This window comes from Rutilus rutilus (genome assembly GCF_951802725.1).
Source record: "Rutilus rutilus genome assembly, chromosome: 7".
NCBI lineage: Eukaryota > Metazoa > Chordata > Actinopteri > Cypriniformes > Leuciscidae > Rutilus > Rutilus rutilus.
Window position 1 is genome coordinate 24,327,240 of NC_140221.1, and position 24,723 is coordinate 24,351,962.

At 37.6% G+C, this 24,723-nt stretch overlaps 1 protein-coding gene across 3 annotated transcripts; it reads left to right on the forward strand.

Annotated features, from left to right (window-relative positions):
• On the forward strand, window positions 1–21,923 carry cnot6l (CCR4-NOT transcription complex, subunit 6-like). Of its 3 annotated transcripts, none has more exons than XM_084415445.1 (13): window positions 1–193; window positions 2,711–2,832; window positions 3,112–3,298; window positions 3,591–3,676; window positions 3,762–3,851; window positions 3,961–4,029; window positions 4,112–4,269; window positions 8,700–8,854; window positions 8,936–9,087; window positions 11,044–11,271; window positions 11,955–12,157; window positions 13,013–13,218; window positions 21,219–21,923. In XM_084415445.1, the coding sequence occupies exons 2-13, from the start codon at window positions 2,721–2,723 to the stop codon at window positions 21,316–21,318; spliced, it is 1,746 nt and encodes a 581-aa protein (XP_084271571.1). In that variant the 5' UTR covers window positions 1–193; window positions 2,711–2,720; the 3' UTR covers window positions 21,319–21,923. The 3 variants fall into 3 exon arrangements, with proteins under 3 accessions (XP_084271571.1, XP_084271572.1, XP_084271573.1); XM_084415446.1 differs by lacking the exon at window positions 21,219–21,923 and adding an exon at window positions 19,346–20,122; XM_084415447.1 differs by lacking the exon at window positions 21,219–21,923 and adding an exon at window positions 19,349–20,122.
• The last annotated feature ends 2,800 nt before the right edge of the window (window positions 21,924–24,723 follow it).

Sequence of the window (24,723 nt, forward strand, 5' to 3'; positions counted from 1 at the left end):
GTTCGAAAGAACCGATTCGCATAAATGAGTCGGACTTGCTATCGCTAGTTGTAAGGGGACCGTTGACTGGAGCGGAAGCTCAGAGTGTTGTCCTTCCTTCTGCCCGACTCTCAGGATGAGGCTCGGTCACAGTTTGTCTGTATGTCTCTGATCATATCCCACCAGCAGCTCCTCTCCCACCTCCCGAATGCAGGTAAGAGTCTACGTCCTGCATTCCGGCGTGCTGATTTTCTGTTGTGTATATTGTTGGGTGTCAAATATGCCTGACGTCTCCACGCAGCTCTACCTCCAGAAGATCAGACGAGGAGAATGTGTGTGTTCTGTAACTTAATAAACAAGAGAGAACAGTGTTTCAACCTATTACACGCCACAGATTCTCCTGATTTATATATGACCGTATTTGGTGATGAAGAGGAATGTCTGAACTGGTGGCACAGCCAGATCTGCTCCTGCTTTTCATGTTGTGGTTGTCAGCTCTCCAACGAAACTTATTTCATGTAACTTAAATCACCCAGGCCACAACTTTTTTTTTGACATGGCAAGAATAGCTAATAATAATAGCCTTACATAACACAAACCCCGCCGTTTGAGTGGTTGACAACAACTACTGAGTCGTTGACTCGCTGTTGCCTGCAATGCAAAACACCACGACGTTGTTGAAGGGATTTTAAACAGTAAGTGCAAGTAAGATTCAATTCAGAACTTGTGTTTTTGTTTTATTCGTGGAAGTTACTTAGTAACTTCAAAGAGCAGGTTACGTAACGCCACAGCTGTCATTATCGTGACCCAGCGTTTGTTTGCATATTAAACGCCATAGTGTTCAGTCAAATAACTTTGAATGTCTCATGACTATACACACACAGCGGTTTAGTGACAGAACTCACAATGCACACATTGAACAGTATGCACAGTGTACACATAATGTACATATATATATACACTAAATGAAATATACACCCCTATATGCAGGAGTACTGACAGCAGCAATATACTATGTTGATGAGAAGTGAGACATACGGTTGCTGTGCAATATGATGTCTGTGTGACAAACTGATATATGATATCTAGTCCAAAGTCCAGTAGAATTAATGAAGTGTCTGAAGTTCTGCATGTAAAAAAACAAAAACAAAACAAACATTCAAAAGAAGGATATGTTATACCCAAACAGATCTTTGGCAGTGTGCTTTTGTGTGTAACAGCTGCGACTGAATGATTACAGCGCGGCACATGTTCTTTCTATACAAGACAAATAAGGGCCTGTTCAAAAGTCTTGCTGGTGGTTCTACCTATTAATAGTGTCTTATGTGAAAGTGCTCTTTTCATCTTTTTACAGCTGAAAGGGATTGATAAGAAACTTCTGCGACGTCTCCAGAGTTCAACTAAGTTAAACTCTGTCAGTGCCCTAGACTGCCATAATGTCTTGGCTCAGCATGAGAGATACTGTATCAACTACTCAAACATTTCAGTGTAAACATCAGCTGTCTGTCTCTCAGTAAGCACTCAGGATCTCTCATGCTGGTTTGTATTTTAGAATATATTGTTATATATACATTTTTTAAAGGAATTAATACTTTTAAGGACACATTAAAATGATCAAAAGTGAAAGCAAGACATTTATAATGCTACAAAATGTTTCTATTTCAAATAAATACTGTTCTTTTTTAACTTTCTATTCATCAAAGAATCCTGAATAAAAGTATCCTGGTTTAGCAACAAAATCGTTTTCAACACTTATAATAAGAAATGTTTCTTGAGCACCAAATTAGCATATTATAATGATTTCTGAAGGATCATGTGACACTGAAGACTGGAGTAATGATGCTGAAAATACAGCTTTACCATCACTGGAATAAATGACATTTTAAAATGTATTAAAATTGAAAACAGTTATTTTAAATTCTAATATTTCACAGTATTGGTTTTACCTTTGGAGAGAATAAGAGACACATTTCAAAAACATTTAAAAAATCTTACCGACCGCAAACTGTTGACCTGTAGTGTAGATGATATGTCGATATTTTACAACCTTACTTAGTCACTACATAGTGTTTTTCATAAGCTTTATTTTAAAATCACCTTAAGCAATTCTTAACCATTGTCAGAAAAAGGTTTTCTTTGCGCAAGTATAAGGGCTTGTTTGTTGTCTTATTTACATCATGTTTACTTAATGTTAGTGTGTCTAAGGGCGGTCAGTTTGGTCTGAGGCCTTAGAGGGACTCGCTGGCCCTGTCCCAAATGGCACACTTCATGCACTTTCGGTCTTGTGGACTTACAATGGCTGCCGCGTGCACGTGTCCGTTAAGTCCATGAGACCGTAGGGTGACCCGTTTGTCATTTTAGGTTTCAGAAGGGTGCTCGCGAATGCCCCCTTTGCGGTCGATATGCGCCCTTGATGCGCACTTTTGCCGAGCCCGCACTGATGTGAGCTCTGCAGCAGACTTTACGTCATGAAAGTGCGGACTTGTAGGAAGACTGTGAGTGCTTAGGGTGCCATTTGGGACAGGGCCGCTCTCACGGCGTTCCTCAACTGACGACTACAATTACACTTAAACTGCCAGCTGACTCATTGATCAGACTTTAAACTTTCTCTCAGTTTCTTATGATTCATACAAATATACAAATTCATACAAATATTTGTCTTTTGAGAAAATGACATACTGTAAGTAAGAGAAATAATGCCGCATCATATATTTTCTGCATTAATTTTCAGATTAACAGGCATGCCAAAGGAAAAATATGATCCTCCAGACCCACGCAGATTATACACCATCATGTCAGCCGAGGAAGCGGCCAGTGGGAAGAAATCATACTGGACCGAGTTGGAGATTTCTGGTTAGTTATTATTCCTCACTTCTTCAACCTTATTCCTCAACTTAAAAAAAAAGAAAAAAAAAAGTGCCACTGAAGGAACACTGACAAGAGAAATTAATGAATAAATCACTGAAGTGAAACATGAAAAGAAAACCTACTTATACTGAACTACTAAGTTGTTTTTTTCCAAAGTGACTTCTAATGCTGAAGATAAACATTTATCAGTGTGTGTGTGTGTTCTCCGGGATATTTGGAGAAAAAAAGTTTGTCACAAACTCTGTCTGTGCACCTGTGGTACAGGGCGAGTCAGAAGCCTGAGCAGTTCACTATGGACGCTGACCCATCTGACTGCTCTCCACATCAACAACAACAACCTGAGCCGGATTCCCCCTGAAATCGCAAAGCTGCCCCATCTCGTCTACCTGAACCTGTCCTCCAACAAACTACGCAGCCTGCCAGCAGAACTTGGCAACATGGTGACTCTCAGGTGCGTTTTAACAAATGGGTCCGTCTCCATGAAGTCCTGTCAGACTGAATGCAGCCTCTCAGCACATGCAGGTTCTTAAAGACAATAGTCATTAAGAACACTAAATTGTTTTATTGTTTCCATTTTAAATAGGCAAAATGTATAAAAATAGAATTAGGATGTGACTCAGAGGGCTTATTACTCTATTTAAGCTAAAATGTCTAATCAGTAGACCTTTGTGTAGTTCACTTTGAACGATTTTATTCAGTTACACTAAACATGGTAACATGTTTTGTACTGTGTGTATTTCAAGGGAATTGCTTTTGAACAACAATTGTTTACGAGTTTTGCCTTATGAACTTGGTCGGCTGTTCCAGTTGCAAACCCTCGGCCTCAAAGGTGAAGCTTTTTTTGAAGGTTTATATGTGCAGAACAAACATGCAATTTTTTTTTATTAGGCCTGAGAACAATATTTCTTTTGCAGGTAATCCATTGTCCCAGGATATACTCAACCTGTATCAGGAGCCTGATGGAACAAGGAAGTTGTTGAATTACATGCTTGACAATCTTGCAGGTAATAACGGACACAGGTACATAGTGGCTTATTAATACAGTACTCATGTTATTCATTTAATTAAGTTATTCCTTTGACTTACTTCAACTGTTTCCCCTCCCAAAATTAGTCCACCCTGAACAACTCCCCCAAAGACCTTGGATCACCTTGAGGGAGCGAGACCAAATGATGCCCACAGGTACATAGTCGCATCCCGTCACAGGCTTTTGAAAAGCCTGATTTAGCAACCGCAAAGCTAATATTAAATCTGTGTTCTCAAGCTGTGTTCACAGTAATGTGCTACAATGTGCTCTGTGACAAGTATGCAACAAGGCAGTTGTACGGCTATTGTCCCTCATGGGCCCTTAACTGGGAGTACAGGAAGAAGGGCATCATGGAGGAGATCACTAACTGTGACGCTGACATCATCAGCCTGCAGGTACATATCCACAATATGAAGCTCACAAAATCTCAATTAAAATGAGCAAAATATACACTACCGTCCAAAAGGTTGGGGTCTTTGAAACAGTAATATTGTGAAATACACTTTAATATGACTGTATTGTATTTTAATATGATTTAATATGTAATTTATCCATGTGATGGCAAAGCTGATTTTTCAGCATCATTACTTCATTACATTACAGTCTTATATGTCACATGACCCTTCAGAAATCTGTCTAATATGCAGATTTGGTGCTAAAGGAACATTTCTAAGTAATATAGCTGCAAGTAGCAATGATAGGCCCAAGCACTGGCGCCACCGCCAACTGTGCACGGCGGGCAATGTGCATTTAAAGGAACACTCCACCGTTTTTTGAAATAGGGCTTATTCACCTTCTTTCCTACATTTAGATAGGTGGGCAAATGCATTTTTGTCTCAGTGCATGCATTGTTTTAGTTTGACAGGGTCGGCTCTAGCTTAGCTTAGCATAATGAATGGAATCCTTTGTTGCCAGCTAGCATGTCCTGAGTAAAAGTGATATAAAAAAATAAAAAAAACCACCTAATTACTTATTGTGGCCTGCGTATTCACAACAAGTACAAATAGTGATGCAGATTAACACTAGGCGATTTCCTAGGCAGATATTGACTTATATATTAAGGACTATATTAGGGGGAAGCACAGGCGAAGCACTGCTACTTGAGCGTGATATCTCTGCGCCCAAGTAGCAGTGCTTCGCCTGTGCTTCCCCATTAATATAGTCCCAAGTCAGTATCTGCCTAGGAAATCGCCTAGTGTTAATCTGCATCACTATTTGTACTTGTTGTGAATACGCAGGCCACAAGAAGTAATTAGGTGGGTTTTTTATATTTTTATATCACTTTTACTCAGGACATGCTAGCTGGCAACAAAGGATTCCATTCATTATGCTAAGCTAAGCTAGAGCCGACCCTGTCAAACTAAAACAATGCATGCACTGAGACAAAAATGCATTTGCCCACCTATCTAAATGTAGGAAAGAAGGTGAATAAGCCCTATTTAAAAAAACGGTGGAGTGTTCCTTTAAAGCGGGTAAATATAAAAGAACTACGTCAAATTTACTGCAGACAGTTGGTGCCACTATGATGTATTTCATGTCATACGATGTTATAGGTCACTTTCAAATGAGTTCGAAGTTATCATTTGCAGCTTAAAGTCCAGAAGTATTTCCCTTAAGGTCTTTTTATATTTTTATCAACCTAATTATTAAACAAATTATTTAAAACTATGTTGTCACTGCACTACAAATGAACTGGATTTATGCCTTTATTTTGTTATTCAAATTTACAGAAAAAGACAAGGCCTGAGAGATTTCTTATCCATTAACGCAGGCAAAAGCACACAGCAATGAATGGGTTAAACAGGACCTATTATGCCTAGGCCTATATATTTAATGAAGTCTTGACTTTTTTGGGGGGTGTTCTAGAATATTCTTTCATGCTTGATTGTTCAAAAAAACAATAAATAAATTCACATATTCACATTTTTACTGCCTAGTGTGTTGTGATTGGCAGCGCTTAGCCTGTGTTCGGGAAATGTCCCATCCCTCCATAACCGCGAGTTCTGCTCTAGTGTAAATATAAAGGATGGCGCCAATTTCAAACCCAGTTCAGTTAACAAACGAGGAGCATCCTGAACGGATTTCATGCACGGACTTTGCAAGCACGGATTTCACAGGACATTTCAGAGTGCTATGTTTTTCTTGTACATTATAGGTACGATGTTATCCACCATTTAATCATTTTTTATAATCAAATTTGTCAGAAAACTATGGTTATACAAACAGTAATCGATCACAAAAACATAGTTCATCTTCCTAAGGGGCGGTGAACAGCCTTACAAAAGCTATAGTAAACAACACTATATCAACACTAATGTTGGCTAACAGACGAGTGTAGCAACAACATAAAACTCTTAATTAGAACTGTTAATAGAAAACACAACTACAAATAATAAGACATACTTACAAGTCACAAAGCTTTTGTGTGTAGCCTGCATCGTTGTTCTGGAAGGTGTTCTCCGCAGCGCACAGATAAACATATAATGTTCAGGAATAGTGTTTAAAATAAATTTGACCCATTCTAAGTTTGTCAGCCTTGGGAAGGTCAAACAAATGAGATGTGGGGAAAAAAACAGTCTCGTTGACATAGCAGCAACTCATCCAGGCCTTGTCCGCTTTTTTGCGTATTCCGTGGGCAGGGATTATTTAAATGAGGAACATTATGACTTCATAAAGCCCGGAAAAATCGTGTTGTAGTCCAAACGAGCCGTTCGTTGTAGTTCTTGAAAAGTGGATTCTGTTAAATAAAATATCTCCCTGTAGAGTGGACTAACCTTCCAGATCTTTTTTATGCTCAAACTGCAACATTATAGCCTGGTAATACCAAACTCTGCTACTTCGCTTTGCTTCGTAGACAGAGTCTGGAAGGGCATAATAGAAAAGCGTTTTCTTTCTCGCGCAGGGGCGCTTGTCTGAAGTTTAAAATCATTGATTACCCGTAAGCCAATCACATAACGTTTGGTTAAGAAGTGTGTTATGCGCCGACTCAGCCGCATTGAACTTCAACTGTAAACACATGTGTGATGCGAAAACAAAACCATCGAGTGAAATACCGGACTGAACATGGCTGTGAACGACTTTTGCAGATTATGTGAAGTAAAACTACGCATCCACGGTACAATCGGCGTCTACGTCACGGCTCTCAGCCCGGCCTCTGTTCGTTGATTGGCCGGCTGTTTTGAGGCCGGAGGAAAACTGAAAGACAGGTCGATATCTCAGACTGAGTACAGAAGCGAACTGAAATTGAGCGGAAGTACGAAGTCTGACGTAGTCAGGCTAGCAACATTACACACTTAAGTTGAAAAAGTGAAAAAGCATAATAGGACCTCTTTAAACTCTAAACCAGTGCTTCCCAACCTTTTTTCAGTCACGGCACCCTTTGAAAATTTTTAAGTATTTGTGGTACCCTACACTAGTGTTGTCACGATATTACTTTGATATTATACCTTGGAATGTATCCATTTTCAATACCACAGGGAAGAACCGCCTACTGTCATTTACATATTTTTTAATATTATCAATTTTTTTTGTCCATCCATTGAAAGTCTAGGAATTTCTTCTGAAGAGATCACTTTATATGATGACATATTTAATCAAGGATTTTATTAATATATAAACATTGCTCCATTTCCATTTCAAATCTCACCTAAATGTTTGCTCACTTAGTGTAACCTATTTGTGGTTTTATATTGGGATAATTTTGTTATAATTGCACAAGATAGCTTGTTTTTAATTAGAAAGTTGTCCGGCTCGATGAGAATATATTTACTGAGTTTGATGACTGTAGGTAAAACTTACCCCCCATTTTACTCAAAGGTAGCACTACTGAGTCCCTATTACATGCCCATTATTAAGGCTGTAGCCCATGTTTACTGGCTGACAACTCTAATGTGTGTGTGTCAAGTTTCATGCAATTTGAAGCATGCTAAAAGTCTTAAAAACACCCAAAAAGAATATTAAAGTTTGATGCGTTGCGATGACAACAGTATACAAGATATCAAGAATCCTTTAGCAGGTGTCCATCTGCAGTGTCTTGACATCATTCTGACGAAGTTTGAAGCAAATCAGGTAAAATAAGGGAGATTTCTTAGCATTTTGAAAGTAACATACTTTGTGCTGCCAGTTGGTGGCGCTATGGCTTTGACTATGAGCATGAAAGTTGTTTGGCCTGATGAGACCTATAAGTGTATGAAATTTGGTTAATGCAGGTAAGACAAGGCCTGATGCACTACAGAGCCCCTAAAATACAACAATATAAAAGAGTGTGCCACAGAGCCCCCAATGGCAACTTGTGCCCGGCCCTGATGGCTGATTATTTCAACGTGTGTGCAAAGTTTCCTTTTGGGCCCCAAAAGTGCCCAAAAGGTTGACATTTTTTTTATTAGCTTAGGAAAACAATTGGTCCCTTTGCCCCTCAGGGCAATTATTGCCCTAATTATCAATGTTAAAAACAGTTGTGATGCTTAATATGTTTTTTTTTTTCAGGATTCCTTGAGTAGAAAATTCAAATGAACAGCATTTATTTGAAATAGAAATCTTTTATAACATTATAAAAGTACTTTACTGTCACTTTTGATCGTTTTTGCTGGATAAAAGTTTTTTTTGTTTGTATTATTATTACAGACCCGCCGAACCTTTGAATAGTAGTGTACCTCTCATGTCTGTAATTTCTGTTATGGTTAATGAAAATGTGTTTTTTCCACAATAAACAAAGCTAAATTATTAAATATGCATTGAAAAAATCGATTTCCCTTGAAGTTTGTATGGTGCTTTTGATATCTGCAGTGGTTTCCACTTAGCTCTAATTCTCCAACTGCATGTGCAGGAGGTGGAAACAGAGCAGTACTACACTTTCTTTCTGGAAACACTGAAAGAGCGTGGATATGATGGCTTTTTCTGTCCAAAGTCTCGTGCCAAACTCGTGTCGGAACAGGAGCGGAAACATGTGGACGGCTGTGCTGTTTTCTTCAAGACTGAGAAGTGAGTAACCCCTTCCATCTTTTACAAGGTTTAAAGTGAATTGACATCCGGCTCATCTTTTGCCCCTTTATTACTTTCTAGATTCGCTCTGGTGCAGAAAAACACAGTGGAGTTCAATCAGGTTGCGATGGCAAATTCAGAGGGCTCAGAGGTTATGCTAAACAGAGTCATGACCAAAGATAACATTGGAGTAGCTGTCTTGTTGGAGGTGAAGGAAGACCTATTTACTAGTGGTAAGGACATTGAGTGATAACTCTGTAATTGACATTAAATAGCTCCTGGTTTCCTCTTCTGCACACGCTGCTGTTTAGCCTCGTCCTGTAGATGGCAGTAGATCTCAAAGTTAAAAATGTGTACCTGAGATGACAATAATAACTACTGTCTTTGAAAATAAAGTAAGGCCAAAAATATTATCCATACATCCATCCAGTTATCCATCTATAAGACATTGATTGCTACCTGGATGTTAAACACCTTAAAAAATAAGAAGATAAAACAATTAAATTAAATTAAACAATTTTGTAACCCAAAATGCTGGGTTATGTGGTGGTCTGGTAAACAGAATTCTGATAAACACATTCTGTGGTTGTCAAATGTATTGCTAGGTTGTATTTCAATGATAACACTACATGTCCTTCATACAGCTGAATACAATTTCTTCAGCATACACACTTTTGAAATGTGACAAATTTAACAGTCTGTTGGTCTGTGTCTCTGAAATCTTCAGTTGTTCATCAAAATACATTTGTCAGCAGTGTTTCAGATAAGACTGTGGAAGTAAAATAATGGCAAATGTTTTTGAAATAAAAAAGCTTGTTGAATTGCACTACTTGAGAAAATATGCATTGCATTAACCCTGCTTGCATTTTAATGGATTGTATTTTTAGGGCTTGCATTTGTATGGGCTGATATTCAACATGGTTGTTAATTTAAGCTGTGAATATTTCAATTAAAAACACTTCAAACACGTTTTCATTTTTAAAAATTCAATAATCCATATTCACCTTTCATAATAACCTCCAAAATATTCATTCTGTTTAAAAATACAACCTATAATATTCGACAGGCAATTTGGTCCATTTTATTTCGCTTTTTCAAATTCACTTCCACATATTCAGTGGTTCAAATTCAACAGACAAATTCAACATTTGACATCTGGGAACGGCCGATTGATAATCTCCATATCTGTTAGTCAACCTCACCAGCAGGGGGTGCAAGCGATTTGTTGTCATTTGTTGATGAAGACTAGAGCAAAGGGTGAGAGAGTCATTCATTCATAAAAAAACTGATTTACAGAAATGGAGCATGCGGTCAGTATTTGTCATCAGGTCCAGTAGTAGTTATGGAAAAGCTGATAAAGACACAAAAGCTGTTACATTTAAGTCTTCACAGTTAGTTTTGCACATTTAAGCAGCTTTCTCTACCGTGAACGAGATTAACCTGTAATGTTATTCCCCGATGCTGATGTACAGATTAAACGTTAAATCTGAAGTAGTAGACATATATTTCTCTCGGCTGTTTAGTTTTCTTAGAACTATAGGGATTCCCTCAATACGTCATTATCCAGGATAATGCTAAATGGACGCTAAATGGACTAATACAGTGATCTAAAAGACCAAACTCACACCTTATTGGGGATGTGAATATGGATTATTGAATTTTTAAAAATGAAAACGTGTGAAATGTTTTTAATTGAAATATTCACAGCTTAAATATACAACCATGTTGAATTTCAGCCCATAAAAATGCAAGCCCTAAAAATACAATCCATTAAAATGCAAGCATGGTTAATGCAATGCATTTTTTTTTTTTTTTTTTTTAGTAGTGCAATTCAACAAGCTTTTTTGTTTCAAAACCATTTGTCATTATTTGACTTCCATATAAGACCCAAGTTCTACTTTATTTCTTCTTTCTCAGCATTTTCTTAATTTTTTCCTGTGAAATCAATTTACAATATTTTGTGTTTTCAAATGGTTGCGATATAGATTGCACTTGCAAAATCGAGTTTCCTGTTTTCACAGTGTTTCAGAGTTTCTCCTGTTTCACAGACCTTGATAATAAAATATCTTATTTAGATGTTATGTAGTGAATTGCAGTTCCAAATCTCAGTAATTAAAGGAGGCAGCTCCATTTCCTCCTCTTTATTGAAATATTTTCGTCCCATTTGCTTTAGTGGTGTTATATTGCAGGTTTAAAGCAGCCTCCAGAGAAACAGCTCCTGTTGGTAGCTGATGCCCACATGCACTGGGATCCAGAGTACTCCGATGTGAAGCTCATCCAGACCATGATGTTCCTGTCTGAGCTAAAAAGTATCGCTGAGAGGGCCTCGGGATCCATCAACTCTGCCTCGCCCACGTCAGACACCAGCTCCATCCCTATCGTCCTGTGTGCTGACCTCAACTCCCTCCCTGACTCTGGTGAGTAACATTTAGAACTGCTTATTAAAGATAAATTATTAGAAAGAATGGGGAACATACATGAGCAATCTGTATTGTGTAAGTAAGTTCTTATGAAGGGTGTCTTCACACTTGGCATGAATAAAATGAACTCTGGTGAACTCTTTATTGCTCTGTTAGTGTGGTTCATTTAAATAAGTGATAAGTGTGAACTTTTGAAAAGGCTCATCTGAAATATGAACTACAACTTCAAGCACAGAAGCCAAAAAATATGAAATTGGCCTTTCTGTTCCTTACACAAACCACATCCACCTGCTACTACGATATTAAAGGGACAGTTCACCCAAAAATTACATTTACTCAACTTCATGTCGTTGCAAATCTGTATGACTTACTTTCTTCTGTGGAACATAAAAGAAGATATTATGAAGAATGTTGCTAACCATTGACTTCCATTGTATTGACAAAAATCACTGAGACATTTAGCAAAATAACATCTTTTATGTTCTACAGAAGAAAAAAAATGTCAAACAGGTTTGGGATGACATGAAGGTGAGTAAATGATGACATGATTTAAAATTTTGTGTGAACTGTCCCTTTAATGACAGTGCTAAGAGACATAATGACATCAACTTTTGCCTAAGTCAGATTTGGCATGAAGCCCTTGCCTCAGCATCACTAGGTTTCCTGGCTTTTCCTTACAGGTGTGGTGGAATATCTGAGTAGTGGTGGAGTTGCAGAAAATCACAAAGACTTTAAGGAACTGCGGTACAGCGATTGTTTAACCAACTTCAATTGCAACGGAAAAAACGGCAAGCCTGATGGCAGTATCACGCACAGTTTCCAGCTGAAGAGTGCCTACGAAGGAAATCTCATGCCCTACACCAACTACACGTATGACTTCAAGGTAAGGAGATTCATAATTCAGAGATATTTCTATTATTTTTTTGTTACGCTTTATTTTTAGGTGACAGTTGCATTGTAGGCTACTTACTCAAATAAGTACTGAGTAATATTACTTTACATGTACTTACTATACAGTTACGGTTAGGGTTAGTTACTTGTAATTATGCATAACTTACTGTTATTACTATACTAAGTCACCTTAAAATAAAGTGTTACCTTTTTTCTTTTTTTTTTACTCAAAATGGGAATAGAGATCATATAGGGTCTTGGGTATTTTCTATATAAGGGCTCTAGAAATGAAACATTTTAGAGCCAAACATCTTTTTTATTGACAAATTACAGAATTAGGTCAGTGTTCAGATGTGCTTTAATTCATTGAGTTCATAGCTTCTTGCTCATTTTCTTTAGAATACAATTATTTATTAAAGAACACCATTTTTCATTTATTACAACAAAACTCTATGAATCTTTAATTGTCAAATGAATATCAAGTCAGTAAATAGTCTCACAACATCACAATAAATGTTCCTGGTTCATTTAAAAAATGACTCATGGTTTACGTCAAGAGAGTCAGTAATGAGTCTGAATGATTCCCTGACTAAGTGAGTCTGATTCAAAACTAAACCTTTTGACCGACTCTTAAAAAGACTTGGTTCGTAGGAGTCATTCGTTAGTGAATTGTGTCTCGCTTTGTTATTGTATTGCATGGAAACCAGGGAACTGGCTGCTTTTGGGCTCCTGAGTTACAAATTATACTTTTTTTTGTTGCATTTACAATTTACCATTTCTAGATGCATGCTGCATATTGAGATTAGTGCCCTTTTTTGAAAACCTGTTTCCTCTTCTTTTTTTGAAGGGTGTGATTGACTACGTCTTCTTCTCTAAGACACATATGAGTGTTTTGGGGGTTCTGGGTCCACTGGAAACTCAGTGGCTGAAGGACAACAACATAACCGGCTGCCCACACCCGCACATCCCCTCCGATCACTTTTCCCTCCTGGCTCAGCTGGAGTACCACCCGCCTTTACCCCCCCTCAATGGGCTGCATCTGCCTATCCACAGGTAGTGCAGCCCGCCTTCCCTCACTCTCCTAAACCCCAAATCATGGACAAACCCCAATCATGAGCCCCCAAAACTATAGGCACACACATTAAGGAGTGAAGTACTCACCTACTTTGTTCCTTTTTTTAACCTTTGCACACGATTGTATGATCTTATTATTACATTTTCCAATTTGAAAACAAAAGCTTAATACCAAATTAGGGTTGGGATTCTCTGTTTGGTACAAAACAAATGCTGCTTTCAGGGAAATTGATCCGTTTGTCTGAATCTGAGTGTGAGATTGTATAAGCCATGTGTCAGAATATGGATGGTAGAAATGTGCAACGTGAAGACAGATCGTGTAGCATAATAATGTCAGCACGAGTATTAAGACTTTGTTTCGATCATCATCTTTTAAATTCCCCTTCAACATCTCATAAATTTGACAAAGGAAGTGTAATGAATTCAAATAAAAATGACCTGATTTGTAAATTTCCCCAGTACAATAAAACCACATTTGTCTCTTTATTGTGCAACAGCAAATATTCATGGCATCCTGTCTGATTCAAACTCAAGTTCCCCTATTCAACATTACCAGAAGATGGATTTGCATTAAGATAGTGAAGAGGAAAACTATTTTTAATCTAGAAAATCTTTCATAGAGAAATGTTTTGCATAATAAGTCCAAAATTGACACCATCAAAGAGGATCCCAGCCCTACTGATTATAACCCAGCTTTGTATGTTTGCTTTTTTCTCTTGCTGCTTGCAACATCGAAATCACATCACCGTACTGATGTATATTTACACAATACAAAGTCCTCCCTTCCTCATTTATGTCAACGAGCATTTCAAAAGAATATTTGATTGGCAGGGTTGGTGTAATTGGTACAATTTATTGCTACAGAATACTAGCTAGGAGGGTAAGGGATAGTTCACCCAAAAATTCTGCCATCAGTTACTCTCGCACGTTTTTTCAATCCTGTATTACTATTTCTACCAGAAAGACTCAGAGGGCAGGTGAACGTTTGCAGGGTGTTTATTCCGAAAAGGATTAACAGAGTCATGTTTAGTTGTATAGAAAAGTTATTTGGCGTAGGCCCCGTCCTTAGTCCTAATCCTTAGTGATGTAGATTCGGCTGATTCTGCCTGAAGATAAAGGCAGGTGCAGAGCCTACACCCGATGGATGGACAGGGACCAACCTGGTGGTGGTGGAGAGGATGGAGGGGAACGTCAGCGTCATCAACTGCGAACATAAAACCGAGAGTTCAGTGCTTATATACTTCAGGTGTCAATCAGTGATTGGCCAGACCTATTAGTATGAGTCCTATTAGAGTCTTCCTGGTAGAACTAACGCTAAAGCAGTCATTTCTTCTGTGGAACAAAAAAGAAACATGTTGGTAACCCAACAGTTTGGTTACCTTTGACGTCCATTTTTGACCGTTGTATGGACAAAAACACTGAGAAATGTCTTTTTTTGGGTGTTCCACAGAAGAAAACAATTGCATGAGGTTGAGTAAATGAAGGCAGAATCTGCTTTGTCGTGTTGTTTCACGCTTTTTTCAATGCTAATGGCTCGTCAGCTGCATCGGTACAAATTGAACGTTAATTCATATTTATAAATGCCATTTTGAGATTTGTTGGAAATGAGAAAAATTACTCTCTCATTTTATTAGTTTGGCACAAGCATATGATTTAAAGGAGTCATGACATGTTAAATCAAATTTGCCTTGATCTTTTGACATGTAAGAGGTCTTCATACCATTAAAACATTCTGTAAGTAAAACATACTCCTCATTATAAACAAAGCATTTATTAAATCATGGCTCGTTTGGAAATTTGGGGATTTGCATTTTACATATGCCTACGCCGGATGCGAGCGTTGCGTCACAATTGCATCCTAATTAATACCTTATCCTTTCCTCAGGTCATTTTGACCGGAAACTAAATCTTTTTATTTTTTTAAATTTTCCAAGACCCTAGGACTTTTGTCGCACTTGAACCACGAATACGCACACAAATAAATTGACTGGTAACAAATCCTTCCCTTGCGGGTCAATTTAACCCCCTTAGGAATTAATGGAATGCAAGGAATGCTTCAGCACACATAGAAAAACCTAAAAATGCTCAAAATTCTAACTAAAAATGCTAAAACTTTACCAAAATTTTTTATTTTATAATGTCTACATGTGTATCTGAATGCTTACTGAAGAGAAACTGACTTTAGGACCCAGCGGAACAGCTCATTTGCTCCATGTAGGGCTATAAGGCTAAGAGTCATGAAATATCATGTTATATTATTTTCTTTTCCACAAGAGGTTGGCAGAGACTCCCAATGTAAGATATTTTGAGCTGAATTAAAAGGGTTATGCATGAAATTGTGAGTTAGTTAGAATTTAAGTTAAAATAATTTTCTTAAATAATTATTTATTTATTGACAAAATCTAGTAATTTAAAGATAAATTAAATAAAAAATAACACAAAATTCCAAAAATACTTTCATTCCAAAAATGAAATGAGCTAAATAAGCTTTCTGGACAAAAAAATTATTAAGTATAATTTTAGGGCTTTGGGAAGGATTTGTTACAAATTGCGTCACTGTAGAGATTTCAGAAGGAGATCAGCGGCAGGAACCAGTAGTTTATTTTGAATGCCATCCTGGATAACGTCAGAGGATTATATGTTTGATCAGAGCATTTGACCGCAGATTGTTTTGTAAATAAGGCACAGTGTAATGTAGAGTTTTCAAAGAAACTTTTGTTAACAGTTGGAGCAGTCGTGTCTATTTGATCTGACAGAAGCTCATTTGCAAATCATAAACTATTTGATAAAGCTTTGTCTGTAAATTATGGTTTTATATGGACCTCAAGGAACATAAAAAAAAAAAAAAAATCATGTCATGACCCCTTTAAGAGCATTTCTGTTGTGAGAGGCCGTTTTATCTTAGCCTGGGTTTTCCCATGCTTCCTTGCGCGCAGCGCGGTTTTATTCACGCTGCTAGCAGAGAATGTCTAATATGGCGAGAAGTTTCACTCTCACTACACTTCCGGCTTCTGAACTGGTTGCAGTTCCACTCTGATTCCATATGAGGGCGCTCACAGGACGAGTGCAGAATGAATGGAGGTCAATGGCGGTATACCCCTCAAAATCCACTTTTCTCAGGATATAATTTTTTGTCTAGTAATTTGAATGTTGTATTCGAAAGGAGATGCAAAGAAATTACACATTGCTGGGTGTTAGATTTTTTAGAGTCACTTATTTGCTTTAAAAAGTCTTTCAAAATGTCAATGACGTCAGAATTCTGACGTCATTAGCAGAATGCTAGCGTGTTATGGGCAACAACAACTCAACCTGTAAGAAATCGAAAGGACATAAGTACTCGTTCATTCAACTTTCGACCTAAAACCCATGTTGAACTTGCAAAATCTACAATCAGATCTGAGATTTCTCAACGGCAATCGGGTGAAAGAGACAAATTTAGCCGTCTAGCCCCATTGACTCCCATTCATTTTGCACTCATGGCGAGCGCCCCCAGTGGAACTCTGGTGGTACTACAACCAAAATTCGGTACAATAGGACTTAATAGGGAGTGGGCAGGCTCTCCGTAGACGGGCTCTGCTGCTAGGCAGCCTGGATTCCATGGACCAGATTTTCACCTCAGCGAGGGGATCAATCACAGAACGGGGAGGGAGCAGCAAGACGATGACGACGTCTATGCGACACACCGAAGCAGTTTGTTTATATCTATGGATCCAACATGGCATCAGACGCGAAGTTACCTTTCGATGCAGCCTTAGATAGTGTTCTAAGTAGTTTAGTCGCTGAACGCCATCGTGTACACATAAATCTCTGACCCATCGTCTTCTTCCTCGTCGAATTTCTGTCGCTCTGCATACGTCATCTGGTATAATTGAAACGATTGGCTATGAGCTACGTACAGGCGCATTTGATAGACATTCGTAGCGCCAAATAAACGGCTCTGGGCATTCGTAAACCACGCCTCAAATACGAGAAAATGAACATGTGGTTCCCAGACCACGTCTCAATGAGATGAGGTCTAACGTTAGCCAGGCTAGTTTTATCTTCCTGTTATATACATTTTTATGGTTCTCAAGGATTTATGGTAAACTAAATTTCTCTTAAAACTGGAATGACTTAAATGAAGGCTACATGACTTTTTAATTCTGAACAGATAACAATAGGCATCATACACTTGCCAATTTTGTAAATGATTAAAGAAAAAACGGGGCATCATACACTAAACGGCTGAGGATCACATACTAGCAGACTTTCAAAATACATGCAGAAACATGCATGGAGAATGTTGCTAGGAGAAAAATGTAAAAAATAATCAAACATGTTTGACTGGATGGATCATAGTCTGAAGCTAAAAAAAATCTGAATACGTCCCCATCATACACTACGCAATTTTCTGTGAAATCAGATATTCAGATTTTGTCTTTAGGAAACTTAGGCTGCCTTGTACAGGTTGTAAATCGAGGCAAAAATCTGGGCAACAGTTTTGTAGTGTATTCCAGCATTAAGCTGAATTTGGCCAAACTAGAATAACTTCTAAAGCATTTATTTGATACCAGTGACATTATTGTTGTTATTTCTCTGCATGATTGCTGGTGAATTCAGACTTTAATAAACCAAAAAAATGTTTTGTCCAAACAAGCAATCATAATTTTTTTTAAAGCAAGTTGTTGAGTTAAAATCCTGGAGCATTTTATGATGTTTAACCTGTGAGGAGTGGAAGTTGGTGGAAGTACTTGTCTAATAGACACGCAATGACTACTTGGACAAAGCTATAGCTCACTGTGCCTTTTTCTGTGTGGAGCTGGTAAAAGTAAAAAGTAAAAAAAAAAAAAAAGGTCAGAGGTGCTAAAGTTGACTATTTGAGGTGCTGGAGTATGTGTGCTGCATGCAGAGGTGGACAAAGTATACAACTTCCTTACTTGAGTGAAAGTACAGATACTACTGTCAAATATTACTCCGTTACAAGTAAAAGTTGTAAAGACTGATTTTTACTTAAGGAAAAAGTACAGAAGTACTTGTTTTTAAAAGTACTTAAGTATCAAAAGTAAAAAGTAAATGTCAATGCATTGTTTTATTGTTGCATTGTTGTATGTAATACTTACAGTACCTTATGCCTCTGAATCTATGCCTGCCAACCTACCCTCATATCAATATCAAATTTATTTCTAGAACACATTTCCAGTAGTGGGATTGAATGTGAGATTGAATAAGTGCACTCAATAACATCCACAATATCGGACACCCAAATGGCTGTTCCCTCAAATAGTGCCCTATTTTAAGTTTTTTGGCTTTTAGTATGAATATGTTAGCCTTAATGTTATCTATAAGCTAGTGTGCTCCAAAACAATGACTAAAATCGTCGGTTCTGACGTCAACCCGACTTTATTTTCCAACCAAAATCCAACGTCTGTCCGAAGTTGGATGTTGATGTCAATCTGATGTCGGGCTCTGACGTCAACCCGACTTTATTTTCCAAACCAAAATCCAACATCTGTCCGACGTTGGATGTTGACGTCAATTTGACTTTCATTTCCAACCAAAATGCAACCCCTGCAACCACAATCATCTCCTGACTGACATTACTACTTTCTACTCAAGGACCTTGACAGAAATGTAGTGGAGTAAAAAGTACGATATTTGTCTTTCAAATAGTGAAGTTAAAGTAAAAAGTTTCCAGAAAAAATAATACTCAAGTAAAGTACAGACATTTAAAAAGTGTTCTTAAGTACAGTACTCAAGTAAATGTACTTTGTTACTGTCCACCTCTGGCTGCATGTTGCTTATCACTTACTGCCATTGGACAAACAAAAACAATAACCACGCTGATTAACTCCCATCCCTGTAAAGTTTAATTACATATTTGGTTTGGGTACAGACAACACATTCACATTTTTTTTTAATAGCTGATGGTCATCAAAAACTTAATTTAATCAGAAAATGATGAGCAATATTTGACATTACATAATTTCTAAAAGCAACATCCAACACAACATGAACAAAACTGTGAGTCTTATCGGCCTCTATGAATTCACTTTTGCAGAAATTGATTCACAATTAGAGCATTCCACTTTGATCAAACTGTGCCTAGTCTGAATCATCTTTTCTACAGCAGTACTGCCTGTGAAAGCAAGACGCTTACAGAGTGAGCCAGCACCAGCATCCCCTCCATCCACCCATCCATCTGTATTCTTCACCAGAGAGACATGTTGACTACTAAAGTGACCGTGATCCTGTTACAATGTTGCTGTTATGGTCAGCAGTGCTAAGTCAGTTTGCTTTTGCACTGGTTTTGTGGTAGCAGTAGGTTTGTTTTCTGAGGCTTATATTGTGTGTATATGTCTAAAACATATCCAGTATCCCTCACAGAAATTCCCACTGAACCAGCTGAATATACATTTCCAAATATAATTGGCAAAGGGTCTGACTGGCCATGCTATTTTAATCCAGATTGAACATGCAGTGTTTTAAAACTAGTTAGAAATGCATGTGGAATATAGCGCAAGTCTTTCCTTGAATGTGGACTGTGGCATCAGGGATTGAGGTCAGTCTTGTTGAGAAATTCTAATTAATGAAGGACCTGCATGATTGTAATATGTAAAGCATAATTTTAATCAATTTGAGACACAATGACTGGAATTGGCTGGGGGGAAAAGCAGTTTCCCAACTTGATGATGGCTTTATCATTGGCTTTTCCCAATGACTCAACTGAGGAATACATGTTTTCTAAATATGTTTTGGTTTATTAACGCATATGGTTATGATTTGAAATACAAAACTCATCTTTATTGTGCTGTTTTGCAACTGAAAATGGTGCTATGTGTGGCCCATTTGTAAAACAAACTGAAAGTCCTGTCCTATAAAGGCAATAAAGATGTCATTTAAAAGGAAGAAAGTTGTGAGATTTTTATTTCAAAATAAGAATTACAGGTTTTTTTAGACAGCCTACGATAACAACATATAACTGTATAGCATTCAGCGCACTAGAGTTAGCGGTTTGAACAAAAGAATTAGTTGAGAAAATGGAAAATATCTTTCTTGCGGTTGTTCTTGTCCACATTGATTTATGCCACAGTGGGCGCAGCAGTTTCCTTTACAGTTCTTTTGCTAAAGGAAAAAGAAACAAAAGGAGAAGATAGTTAGACAACGCAAAGAAAGAAAAACGTCAAATCTAGATTAGACCGTTTCAATTTTGGGAGTTAAAACTTGATATCCTACCTTCTCATTACTTTGGTGATGATATTGTTGATCCATTTTGCTTCGGGGTTTATGCAAACTGTTTTGCCGTCCATTTTGGTAATCCTGAAGAATTGAAAGAGATTCGATGACTATATGCAACAATATTGGTCTGGGCTGGTATAAGTGACATTTGTCTGAGAGCTGCGTGGGCAAATGTGCAAATAATGTAAGGTATTTTCGAGAGCTCTGAGGTTTGTTAGAACAGAGGAAATGCCCACCCCCATGCACATTTCCCCATGTCTGTGATTGAAGCGTATAGAGGCAAAACATCACGACTCACAAGATCTCGGTTTTACGACAGTGTGCTCCTGGAGGCAGGATCTCAATCTTATGGAACAGACGAGGTGGGATTACGGTTGAGGTGGTGGTCAGACACCGACACTTGTTGTTGGTAGCAATCCCATCCATTGGGAATGCTGAAACAGTTAGAATTATGTTTCTCAAAAGTACAATATTAAAATCATTTGATCAGAATCAAAGGCATGAATACTAGCTATTTTTTTTTATATAATCAAGTACATTTGTGCATCCCAACAACAACAGCTGAGAGCATAAAGTAAATGATAACACAGATCCACCTTTAAACTTTAAAAGCACCTTATTTATAGACATATTTGATCAAATAAATTAAGTTAATGCACGTTAATACACAAGTTTGTATTAAATTAATACACAAATCATATAAATATTATACAATAATTTAAAATGTGATGATTAAATATAACAGTTTTTTTTTTTTTTCCTAGACACTTACCCATGTGGGTTGAGAAGCAGCAGACTGCAAAAACTGCCAGCAGTAAATATGAGTTCAGTGACATGTTGAGGCTGAGATCAGGCGTGGAGTGAAGCAGGTCTAGGACGAGTGGCATCTTCTGCAGTTTATATTGATGCTCAAAAGAGGAAGTGATAAAAAAATGTTGAGTTGCAATTTTGCTGCCAGTGGAAAATAATTATCTAGCTTTACTCTAAGTGGAGATGGAAAGATAATACTCTCTCTCTCTCTCTATATATATACACTTAATTTTAGTGTTCTTGTTACTTAACAGTAAATTATGCATAATGCACCTAACCTTTAACCAAACCATATTCCTAACCCTACATTTTAGTAAGTACATTGGGTTCATTAATATTACTCAGTGGTTAAATGTAATTACACTGTAACAAGGACACCTTGAAATGCAGTGTAACCAACTTTACTTCTCATGATTTTGTTAACTCATTGGTGATAATTAACACATGGCAATGGACATTTTTTTCCTATTGCATTAGTTATTAGAATTCATTAGTAATAAATACTCAAAGTGTCAACAGAAGAATCATTTATAGCCTAAAATGATCTTCCATCCTGAATGTAAACAGCTCAATAATAAAATAAAAATAATTAGGGAAAATACCTATACATTTGTCGGGGGAAACTGCATGCACACATATATAAAGAACTTTTAAAAAGTTGTTTCCTTTCATATTGTATGTTTCTTATCACAATTGTGCAGTCTTAAAGTCTCTTTTATCCGCAAACTACTTTCACTGTTTCACTTTGGAAACTGCATGGTTTCCATTCTCTTGAAAAGATTTGAGATATACTTTCAGTTTCGTGGTTTAGTGGCTTGACTGAGCTCACTCCAGATATAATGTACACAAAAATTACTGTCATCTGAAATTTGTGTTTTGGGATCTAACGACTGATATTTCACTAATTTTTTGCTTTTTTTTATGCTGGTGCATTATAATACTGTTATGTAAAATATAAAGCAAAATCTGAATCACTTTCTCTATATATTTAAACAGCAGAAAAGTCAGGAGCAGTAAAACATTTGATACATATAAAATAAATGGTATTTATATTAAAATTAAATGGTTAATATAAATGGTTACACTTTAAGGTGCCCGTGTTACAGTGTATTTAAGTACTGAGTAATAATTAGCTACTACTATGTGGTTAGTGTGGTTTTTGGTTAGTTTAGAGTTAAATGCATATAAAAAATGTAATAATAATAATAATTTATTACATTTATATAGCGCTTGTCTGGGTACTCAAACCACTTTACATGGAAGGGGGAATCTCTTCAACCACCACCAATGTGCTGCATCCACCTGGATGATGCGACGGCAGCCATATTGTGCCAGAACGCCCACCACACAGCACACACACACCAGCTTATTGGTGGAGAGGAGACCGAGTCATGAAGCCAATCAGTATAAGGATGATTAGGAGGCCATGATGGATAGAGGCCAAGGGGTGCCGGTGTTACACCCATACTCTTTTTCGAGGGACATCCTGGGATTTTTAATGACCACAGACAGTCAGGACCTCGGTTTAACGTCTCATCTGAAGGACGGATATGATTATCCATAATTTGGTAACACTTTATTTTACAGTGTCCTTGTTACATATGTTACATGTACTTAGTAATAACAATCAGTTATGCATAATTACATGCAACTAACCCTAAACCAAATCCTAATTCTACCCTAACCCTATAGTAAGTACATGTAGTTGCTTAATATTACTCAGTACTTAAATATATAATTAAACTGTAACAATTAGCTATTAGCCGCGTTTCCACTGTCGGGCCAGGGCTTTAAACGGGCCGTGCCGGGCTAATAGCCTCGGGCCAATAGCACCGGGCATGCGTTTCCACTGTCGGGCCAGGAGCTCCCCAGCGCTTCACTAAAACACGCCCGTAACACGCCTCTCTGGGACAACGTCACACTAACCCATCATTTCACCAACAAATGGAAGTTTTATCAGAAAACTAATCAGAAATCACTGGAAACAGCGTTGAAAACAAACACGATAAAAGCGGCCGTTTGCTAGCTTTTTTGTTTGTTTGTTTAGCAGCTACTTGAATATTTAAAACCCAAGCATCGATGTTTTACCACAGGTTTACAATAAAAAGTGATACATTGATCATAATGAATTAATTTATGTAAAAATTATGTAAAAAATGCACATTAGTCACGCAGAAATAAATTACCGTTAGGTCTATTTCACAAAAGAAAGAGGACACTTACTTTTTCAGTCGCGTCTGTTTCTTTATCTGGTAACTTAGTTACAGGACATATTTACATCACATTTAGAAAAAAATATAATTTCTACAAATATATGCCATACGACCTGAGGAGCTTTAGCACTCTCTCGACTCCCATACAGATATTTTCAGTCAGAGAAACAGAGGAAGCTCCCGAAAAAAAAAGTTACTTTATTTTTTGATAGTCCGGTTTAAAGAGACGAGACGTAGGCTATGACAGATAAAATAAAAACATGACTGTGATAGCCTTTAAGATTGGTCTGATTTCTTCAAGCGTTCGCTATGTTTTTTTTTTTACTATGCGTATCTTCAAGCGTTTACTATGTTTACTATGGTAACGGCTAGCGCGCATAGTCTTTTGCATCACAAACAGAAGGCATTCAAACATGAACGCGATTTAAATTATTTTATATTTAAGTCTTAAATGCTGACAGAATCATCCGGCGCTGCCGTCTCCCAACGGTAAACTCCTCCTCTGTTGGTAACCACTCCTCTAGCCCGAGCTGGCCCGCTTTGGCCCAAGGTATTCGACGGGCCAGAAATCCTGGCCGTTGGCCCCGAGTAAGCCCCGATCAAGCCCCGGAAGTGACAGTGGAAACGTGACTGGCCCTGGCACGCACTAGCACGGCCCGGCCCTGGCCCGACAGTGGAAACGCGGTATGACACCTTAAAATAAAGTGTAACCCATCATTTATAGTGTACTGTAACTATACATAACGTGTAACAAGGAAACTTATAATGATTGCATACTTTACAGGAGAAAAGTACATAAGAAGCATAAAGCTTTATTTTGATCATATCTACATGTTTACTACAATGGATTTATCTAAATTGTTACCAAAAAAAAAAAAAGCACATTTACACTCAAATCTAGACTCAAGTCTTAGACTCAAATTCTCGTTTTGTTGAAGATGGGAATTTTAGAATAATAAGTGGATGATCATTTTGCTGAAACTTGTTTACTAAAATAGTTTGACAAACACAACTGCCTTGTTGAACAGACAGAAATTGCAAAATAAGGGAACAGAAAATGCTGCCTTTGTCGAGCTAAAGATTCCATCTATTTTCAGACTGAGCTAGTGCTGGCTTGGACATTTCTTTACCTTACCGTAAATTCAGCCTGCATCAAAGGTCATGGGTCAGCAAGATAAACGTCTGTAAACCTCCAAAAAAGAATAAAACTTCCAGTAATGGTTGAAAACAAAACAGTTCTGAAGTG